This window comes from Ursus maritimus, unplaced genomic scaffold (assembly GCF_017311325.1).
Source record: "Ursus maritimus isolate PB19 unplaced genomic scaffold, ASM1731132v1 scaffold_17, whole genome shotgun sequence".
In the NCBI taxonomy this organism is placed as follows: Eukaryota; Metazoa; Chordata; class Mammalia; order Carnivora; family Ursidae; genus Ursus; species Ursus maritimus.
Window position 1 is genome coordinate 8,799,682 of NW_024424119.1, and position 9,790 is coordinate 8,809,471.

Genomic DNA, 9,790 nt, shown 5'->3' on the forward strand with positions numbered 1-9,790 from the left:
GGGCATCGTCAACAGGCCAGGAGACAGATAAATATTTGTAGTGTTAATGATATTACAACAATTACACAGTCAATGGATAGATCATCCATATTAACAGTTAACTATAAAAAGAACAGGACAATCAGAGAAAGACAATTATCATGAGGTTTCACTCACACGAAACAGCGCAGAGGATCATAGGGGAAGGGAGGGGAAAATGGAATGGGAAGAAATCAGAGAGGGAGACAAACCGTGAGAGACTCTTAACTATGGGAAAGAAACAGGGTTGCTGGAGGGGAGGTGGGTGAGGGGAGGGGGTAACTGGGTGATGAACATTAAGGTGATGAGCACTGGGTGTTATGTGCGACTGATAAATTACTGAACTACATCTGAAACTAATGATGTTCTATAGGCTTGTTAATTGAATTTAAATAAAAAGAATAGGAAGTAAAAATAAGAACAAAATAAGAAAAAAATAGAGGAACAATTCTAATGAGAGATAGGAATTTCTTTTATATTTGTTTGGTAATGCAGAGTTAAAGTAAAATAAAAATAAACACCATAGCTTATATTGTTTTCAAATTATACCAGAAAGATAAGTTTTTACTGACTTCCGCTCTGACCTGCAGGTTCTCACAAAAACAATATGGGTGTTTGTACTTTTAAAAAGTAATGCTACCAAAGCTCTTCTAAGGAAATTGTTTACTATTTCTCAAGTTGTATACAAAATAATTATTAAATGTATTTCCACTGCTGATATGGTAATAACCGTTCATTTTATTTCCTCTTGTCTGGACTTAAAATAAAGCTACGTAATTCATATTAATAGCACATAGCGAGAGCTCCCACCATGCTGTCTGAAGGACTAGTTCTCTGACTCAAGTTGTATTAATCATCTTCCACTGGAAACATATCCTTAGTATTGGTCAAGAATTAGTACCTTAAAGAAAACAAGACCAAAATACCTGCTGGGCATAGACACGTGTAGCAGGGAATGAACAGCAAGGAGCAAATTCATAATCTGGGTTATTGTCAGGGCCAAACACATGAATAAATTTAAAGGTGTTTGAATTTCTGCACTTCCTTCATTTTACATCAGAGACCACAAAGTCGGCCAATATTTTTGTGTTGATATTATTATCAGTGCATAAAATCCATAATTATTACAGCAACTCATATACTCACATGGCCTTTCACAGTTTACAAAAAGCTATCATATGCATTATCTAACTGAGCCGCCACGAGCACCAAGCAGTGTGTTGCCATCCCCACTGGGGAAACGGAGTCGAGGAAGAATGACTTAGTCCACGTCAAGGAAGTACCGACTAGCAGAGGTGGGCTCCAGGCGCCCAATCTGGGGCTGTTCTGCTAAACTGCAGAGGTTTCCATAAGTTACTCTTCAAAATAGAACAGAAATGGGACCAAACCCTGATTTATGGATCCATGAAGTATTTTTCCTCGCCCTGGATGCAATCCTGTCATTAACCCCAACACTTGGCAGTGGGGGGGTAGACAGGACTGTGGAGTAAGACACGCACTTTGTGGTAATAGTTTGAGTTAAACAGTTTGACACTGTTTGCAGAAAATGCCTAATACACAGACGCACATTTAAAAACCTGAAAGAGACCTTGAAAAGTCATCTGTTCTTTTTCCATTTCATAGATGAGGAAAATATGCTGACGCAGAGAATAGGGGGGCTCCTCAAGGGTCACCCCAGTAACTGCTAAGCCAGGCTCTTCCCCACATTCTGCCCTGATTGTGTTTCCCAGTTAAAGGACGAAGCACAGTCCAGATATTTACAAGGAACCATCACAGTGCTAGATAAAGAGATTAGAAAATTAGATCTTACTCACCAACATCATGAGTATAAAAATTACTGATATTTTACATATCATTTAAAGCAGCAGGAACTTTGCTTCCTATAGAAAAAAATAATCAATGTACGTATTTTAGACTCTCATGGCTAAGGTTGAGGATAATTTCTAAAATATGACTTTTCTTCCCTTTAGACAGAGTTCTTTGAATTTTATTATAATAGACTTAGGTACATTCAAAAAAAGAATAGTTGCTCAAAAATGTCACCACCTTTAACTTACACGAAGAATAAAAAAAAACCTAAAACCTATATTTCACCATCTTTTCTAGATACAGTTCCCTTCCACCTATTAAGGACATTATCCTGTCCCTAATTCACACCCACTGCCTGTCTTATTCAGGAGACTTCAGGTTATTGGTAATCTATTTTGAATGTAGGTGATTTTTATTTCCCCTCTTAAATTTAAATAGGAGGCAACAAAATATCTCTGACCAACAAAGCTAAAAATGGCTCAACTTATCAGCCATTTGCTACTTAAACATTAATTTCCACATTAAAAAAAATAAATAATCTAATCAGACTTGATTGTACCTGTGAGTCCTTTAAAAGACTTCTTCACTCTCCAATTCAAATCTAATATGAAATTCTTTTTGGAGAGGCAAAATATAAGAATTTTCTAGATAGTACTAAACATTGAACATCGTTTCATAGGAAAAAAAAATTTACGCAGACCAACAGTAAACCACACAGATGATAAAAAATATTAACAATAAAATTATTTTTTTGTCTCTCATTCACGAGATCACTTTTCTACTTTAATACAAGCTCTAGTCTATCGCAGATGTCAGTGCTAACTGAGGAAAAACCCCATCCTTCATGTTCTGATCAATCGGAGGAAGTTTTTTTCCAGAGGTGAAGAGCTGCCTGAATTCGGAAGTGTAGCCTGGACTCCATGGAGTAATCTTTGTAGTTGTTTCTAAAGAAAATAACAATGAAATTGTAATGTCAAAATCCCTTTGTATCCAACAAGGGCAACACCACCACCTCCCCTTCTTCTCATCTTCATTCCTTATTTGCTTCCAAATGTGAATATGACTTAACAGCAGATCTTGTTAAAATGTAGATTCTGATCCTGTGAGCAAAGGAGGATGGCAATATTCTATATTTCTAGAAGCTTCCTGGCAGTGATTTGAGTCATACTTTGAATAGCAGGTTCCTATTTAATGACCAATCCATTCACAAACACAGCCAGAAGCATATGAAGAGGGTTTAACAACTTTTGTGAACTATTCCTAAATAGTTGACTTTCTTTTCTAAACCAGGAATTTTAAGGCAGCCTCACGTGAACATGATCAATCACTGCCCCCCCACCCCCGCAAAGAAATGATGCTGAAACTCTCATGAAACAGCTACAACAAAGAAAGCAGGATTATATGGTGACACCAAAATTATTCCGATTCTCACAGGCAAATATCAATGGTTTGGCCAATAACTGTGGGACGATGTCAGAAGGTGCCATAGAAATCCATAGATTAGTTAAAAACTTTACTTAGATCATCCATGTTCACTTCCGTCTGTTAGAATTGTTAAGAATCAGCAGGAGGGAATGGCTGTAACTCTGGGCTCCTGCTTTTACACAGTGCCTTGGCCCGTGGGTGAACTGTAACTCCTTTCTTTGCAATGGCAATGCTTTCCTTCAACAGCTCTTTTTATACAGGTCTAAGAGCTACTCACTGGTAACCTTGATAACAGTTATTATACACAATACGGGTTACCAAAGGATGTAACTGAGTATTTTCCTAAATGCCCGGCCACTAATTTTGGCAACTTTGCGAAGCTCCAACTGCATAATGGAAAGTGCAGACAATTCAAAGTCTTGAAATTGCTGGGAAGCAATCTGTTTATGGTGGTTTCATTAGCACAGGCTTGAGTTAGTGGTGACTTTTGATCACTGATGGTCTTTTTTTTTAGTAGTGAATTATCAGTCTTATTTTCATCATTACAAATTTGTCTTATTGTGCATTGCTTAGGTAACACCAAGTAGGTCCAAACAATGAATACTGCAAACGACACTAATGAGAGTTCCTAATTTTCCAATAGCTAGATTTGAAGATACATACATGTCAGTTGAAATAAGAGTCATTCTCACTCTTAACAAAATTAGCTTTAAAAGTGACTCACTCCGATATCACCCTTTAAAAAAATAAGTAGCAGCAGGAGCAGCCTCTCTCAGTTCCATGATGCCCCTGAAGCTTCTTCCCCATTACTATGCTTCATTCACAGCAACACATCCTGAAAAGTTGCCTGAAGTAGCTGACTCCACTTTCTCCCCTCACTGGTCAAAGTCACTGATGATCTTCATGCTGCCAAGTTCAGCAGCCACTTCTCTGGACTCCCCTTGCTTCACCTCTCAGCAGCCATCTTCACAAATGACCACTTTCTTCTCTTTGAAACACTTTGTTCACTTTGCTTTCCTGGATGTCTTCCTAATTCACTGGCCACTTCTTCTTAATCTTATTGTTTCATTTCTAAAATGATGGCATAGGGGCACCTGGGTGGCTCAGTCATTAAGCATCTGCCTTTGGCTCAGGGCGTGATCCCCGGTGTACTGGGATCGAGCCCCACATCAGGCTCCTCCACTGGGAGCCTGCTTCTTCCTCTCCCACTCCCCCTGCTTGTGTTCCCTCTCTCACTGCCTGTCTCTCTGTCAAGTAAATAAATAAAATCTTTTAAAAAATAAAATAAAATAGGGGCGCCTGGGTGGCACAGCGGTTAAGTGTCCGCCTTCGGCTCAGGGCGTGATCCCGGCGTTCTGGGATCGAGCCCCACATCAGGCTCTTCCGCTATATAAAATAAAAAATAAAATAAAATAAAATAAAATAAAATGATGGCATATCCCGAAGCTCTGTGCTGGACCTCTTTCTCTAGCTGTATTATTTTCCCCGAATCACTTCATCAAGTATCCTGGCTTTAAATATCACTGTCTCTGAGCAGGTGACTTTGAAATCTCTACATTCAGCCTTGATGTTTCCACTGAACTCCAGGCTTGTATATTTGACTGTCAACTCACCATCTCCACATGGACACCCAGCAAGCACCTCAAAATCCCACGGTTCTAAACAGAAGTATGTCTTCTCCTTTCCTGGAACCTGCTCTTCTAAGCATACCCCATTTCAGCAAATAGCATCATATACTATCTAGTGGCTAATTGCCCATTTAGAAGTTTCCTAGCTGTGGCTTCAGCCAGGAATGCTCCCCACCCCGTCTTTTGGTGACTGATCTTCTCAAGACTGGCTTTAAATATGCAAATCTCAACTACAGTATCATCTCCTCAAGGAAAACGTCCAGGCTCAACCCAACCTAAGGTAATACCCAGGGACTCTGTATCATATTATAAATGTCAGCAAAGCATATGCCATTGCTGGTTTTCCTACTTGTTGGTTTATTCAACATCACCCTCTAACTAAGCAAGAGGAAACGTCACCTGTTTATGTATAGATGTCTGTCTAGAGCCTTTACTAGTGTCTGGCACATAATAAATGCTCAGTGAATACTCGCTGAATTTGAGTAAATGAACAAACTAATGAATCAATAAGCTATTTATGGCTTAAAGCTATTATGTCATTCTTTCTCCACTGTATTCAAGAAGTATTCAAGGCGAACAGACCACAGGGTTTAAGTGAGCCATGATCACAAGTCTGAGAGCCACTGTCAAGCAGAAATGAAAATGCTTCGAAATTACCACAGTAGACAGAAAGAAAAGAGAGCCAGGGAAAGACACAGAGGGCTTCTTCCAATCAGCAGCTCTTCAAGGAAATGAGAGATATGGTTGAAGACAACAAGGGTCAGCAAATTATGACCCAAATAATGGCCAAACCCAGATACACCCATTTATTTACATGTTGTCTTCTGCGGCTGCTTTCAATGCAATTAGAAGTTGCAATGAAACCTTATGCTGTAAAACCAAAAATTCTTACTATCTGGTCCTTTCCAGAAAACGCCTGCCAACCCCAATCCAGAAGAGAATAGGTTAGAAATCAGGCATAGAGAGGCCCACAATCACATTTGCAAACAGTCACAGGGCCAGGCATTAAAAAGGCTGGAAATAGCACAACTACAGCAAAAGTCATGAGCATAATGTTATTATTCATTTTTCATTCGTGTTTTAACTTCTAAGTATATAATATTACTGCTGTGGCTATACTGGTGTCGATGTTCCTGACTTCATAGCAGGCAGGAAGAGCTGCCATCACCACTTACCTTGCAGTTTCTAGGGTCTTTATGGCCTTGTCAATTTCCCCTTGGCTTTTGTACAAAAAGGCCAACTCAAACAGAGTAAATGGCACTAGATAGTGGTCATACTTCAGTAGCTTTTCACTAAAAGAGTGAAAGAAAAGTGATTAAGTCTTAACAGAACAAGAAACAAATCGTTCTTTTTTAATGTATGCACTTTCCCCATTCCTCAGGAAACAGGTACAGCACTAAGCTTATTACCAGACAGAACTGTCATTATACGGTCAAGGAATCTAATAAACGATGGCAATAAATAGTGTGTTTTGACTATATTCATCTTTTATTTTATTCTTTAATCTAAATCCAGTACTGAGCATTGTTTATGCCCCTTAGGCAGACGAATGCATGCAAGATCTTCAAAGATTAACCCTGAAAGGACAAGGTCATCCTCCTAAAAAATGAACGTATTCAGGAAATAATTCCATTTAGAAATAAGGACACTGTATTCCTTTAAATTGTTAAGTCTTGTAAGGCTAAAAAAAAAGTCAATGAAGAAGTGGTCAACACTTCTGTTTTCAGCAATATTATGAAATCTGACCATAAAGCATCAAGAAGCAATAAAAAATAAATATATATAAGGTAAAGCCCTTCCAAATGTATAGCTCAGCTCACAAGAACATAAGAAAAACTCTCAAGCTGAAAACAAAACAAAGCCAGAACTCTAAGTGTCTGGATGATGTCAAAGCAGTCCTGGGACCTGTTTTGGCCTGAATCAACCAGGGCTTTATATCTCAGTGTTCATGCAGATGAGGCCTTGAGCCCACAGAAGAGCAGCGCCTGAGACTTCTATATCAAGCTGGGGCCATTCTCCATCAGAGAAAGGGCAGATTGGAAAAACCTACTCTCTGGCATAGGAGGAAGATAAGGGCAGTTGGCTCCTCGGTCTGCATCCAGGTTGGAAGGAAAAAATGCATTCCTTGGGAAATTAATAACAGACCTGTCCTCACATGAATTTGCAATTCATATTTACGTGGCCCAAAGGATCCAAGGACCTCTAAGCAATGACATTAACATGAAAGTGGGCCTGGGCTGAAAAAGTTTTGGGGGCACTGGCAGAAATAAAAGCAAAATCACTTCAGAGGCTCTTCTTCCATCCCAGCCTCATAGGTGTCTCACGATAAAACCCCATTGAAGGGGAGCTCACGATCCCAAATTACAAAACACGGGAGCAAACAATTCACTGTAGATTCGACAAATGTAACACATAGCACAAATTGGGTCATCCTTTTGATCCTTCCAGAAACATCAGTAAAATTGAACTCAATGGATACTTCTTTTCTTTTTTTTTAAATTACTTTTTTAATCAGTGGCTACTTCTTTAACATGTTTATTAAAAACAGCAGATGACTTATTTGGGATATAGACATGGTCTCTTTCCTCTTCATAAGGACACCAGTCCTCACCAGTCCTCCTATGTTCTCAGCTAAACTAGTGTTTAGCTTTCATGGAGCTTAGTGTTCCCCTTACACACCAGCAGAAATGCATAAAGCCATGCTCTACTGGGGCTCTAAGTTTGCTCTCCAAGGACAAAGAGAGCGCTACTGGATTCTTTTCCTGGTAGCACCGAACACTCGCTGTGGGAGGGAACACGTTGCTTTCTCACAGTAACTCCCTGGAAACCACAGCCTGCACTCAGCCCCAGCCTCCTTGCTCGTTTGTACCTTTGGATGACGTGATTGAAGCACAGCTCGGCTTGCAAGGGCCGCTGCAGGTTCTTAAGGCAACACCCCTTCAGCAGCTTCACCAAGCACTCGTCGTCCACTGAGTAGTCGCTTATGTCTAAAGCCAAACAAACAGAAAGCAAGCACAAAAGGAAAAACACTTTTAAAAATCCCAAGGGAAAAAAATAAGTAAAAATAAAAATGAAATAAAATAAAATCCCAAGGAAGAGGGAGAACGAATAGCTACTAGGTTTCGGAGGGATCACTGAAGAATAAGGAAAATATTTCTAGCACGTGCTATGCTTCATTTAATAAAACACAATGAAAATATTTTATTTATTCATTTACTTTTAAATTTTTTTTATTATGTTATGTTAGTCACCATACAGTATATCATTAGTTTCTGATGTAGTGTTCCATGACACAATGAAAATATTTTAAATTAAAAGAAGAAGGAGCTTACTATCTTACTACACCATTTTATGAAGGGGTGCAACTCTATCCACTTGAAAATCTTTCTTCGGGTGCTCAGTGCTCATTGTCTGAGTTAGGCGGCCTTAGATGTCACAATAGGAAATCTGAACTCTAATAAAGTCGGCGCCGTATTAATTCTATAAAAGGTAAAGTGAGAGGAGCAAGAGGGCTGCCTCCTCCCGTGGTTCTGGCGACGAACTGCGCTGGCTTCACGCAGGAGACGATAACACTTCCATATGGAGAAGCAGATGGCTTCCTACCCATTAAAAATTCAGGAAGTAGAATAGAATACCCTCTCCAGATCAGTCTGTTTACAACTTATCAATTCTCCCAGGGTTTGTTCTTTTGGGGGGAAATTCTGTCATAAAATTAGACAAAATGGTTCCGAAGTACAGGCAAGGTACCTAAAACTTTACCTCACAAACTTGCAAGCGCTTGAGGCTAATGTCAAGGGTTTTCTTTCACCACGTTTCCCCTTTCCAAAATGACTCATTGCCTTCTACAGCCCAAGGCTGTAGAATATTAAACAAAAGGAACCATATCCTGTGCGACATTGACCTGACAAAGGTAGACATTTCACATCTACCATTTTTGAATTTGGGAGCTTTCGCAAGTTACTGCAACTAAGTCATTCTCAAGACAGGCCGATAATTTATACATTTCAGGCTGTGACAAGACAGGGGTGGGAGGGGTAGTAAACCAAACCCCTGGAGCCTGGGAGTCGTCCTACTGAGATTCCCCTGCTTTGAGTACAAACCTCAGAATTCACCATTAACACATGCTGGTGTTTGAGTTAGTAAACTGCTGGTTGATGGGAGGTTAATGATGCAACTTAACCAACTGGAAGGGGATCCCTTTACTTCTAGGTGCTAAAAACAGCTGACATTCACCTTTCACTTCCAAGCTCTGATAGTTCATTCACCAAGAAAAATCACAGGTTATCAATATCACGTTACCTTTCTTATTACTTAAGGACCATTTTACAGCAACCCCCCGCCCCCCGCCCCGCCACCGGCACACACACACAAATACATCTACGTTTCTAATCATGGATGCTCACTGAAATACATAAACAAGAAGCAGTAGCTTTCCAGGCCTAGAACCAAACTCTTAGGGTCCATACTGGATGCTAGCTTTTAGTACATTTTTGTGCATTCTACTGAGTCCTGTATTAGCATTTTATGACAGTTTGTCTTAGCACAAAATCCTGGTGCTCAGTGAATGATGGTTTTTCTGAGGAACAGACATAACACTATGGAAAATTTAAGTACCACTAACACCGCACTTAGCTTTTATTTAGATCATAAGTTAAGGATATAGAAAATGGGTCCAGGGGCGCCTGGGTGGCACAGCGGTTAAGCGTCTGCCTTCGGCTCAGGGCGTGATCCTGGCGTTATGGGATCGAGCCCCACATCAGGCTCCTCTGCTGGGAGCCTGCTTCTTCCTCTCCCACTCCCCCTCCTTGTGTTCCCTCTCTTGCTGGCTGTCTCTATCTCTGTCGAATAAATAAATAAAATCTTTAAAAAAGAAAAGAAAAGAAAAGAAAAGAAAAGAAAAGAAAAGAAAA

The 9,790-nt window shown here is 39.9% G+C and overlaps 1 protein-coding gene across 2 annotated transcripts in view; it reads right to left on the reverse strand.

Moving 5' to 3' along the window:
- Positions 1-728: 728 nt before the first annotated feature.
- The window catches only part of TTC39B (tetratricopeptide repeat domain 39B), a 116,795-nt gene continuing 107,733 nt past the window's right edge, over positions 729-9,790 (reverse strand). For both annotated transcript variants that reach the window (XM_040631450.1, XM_008689832.2), the window contains exons 18-20: positions 7,750-7,867; positions 6,056-6,172; positions 729-2,771 (exon numbers count right to left, since the gene is read on the reverse strand). In XM_040631450.1, coding sequence (XP_040487384.1) covers positions 2,681-2,771; positions 6,056-6,172; positions 7,750-7,867 — 326 coding nt within the window. In that variant the 3' untranslated portion in view covers positions 729-2,680. The remainder of the gene's footprint in view (positions 2,772-6,055; positions 6,173-7,749; positions 7,868-9,790) is intronic.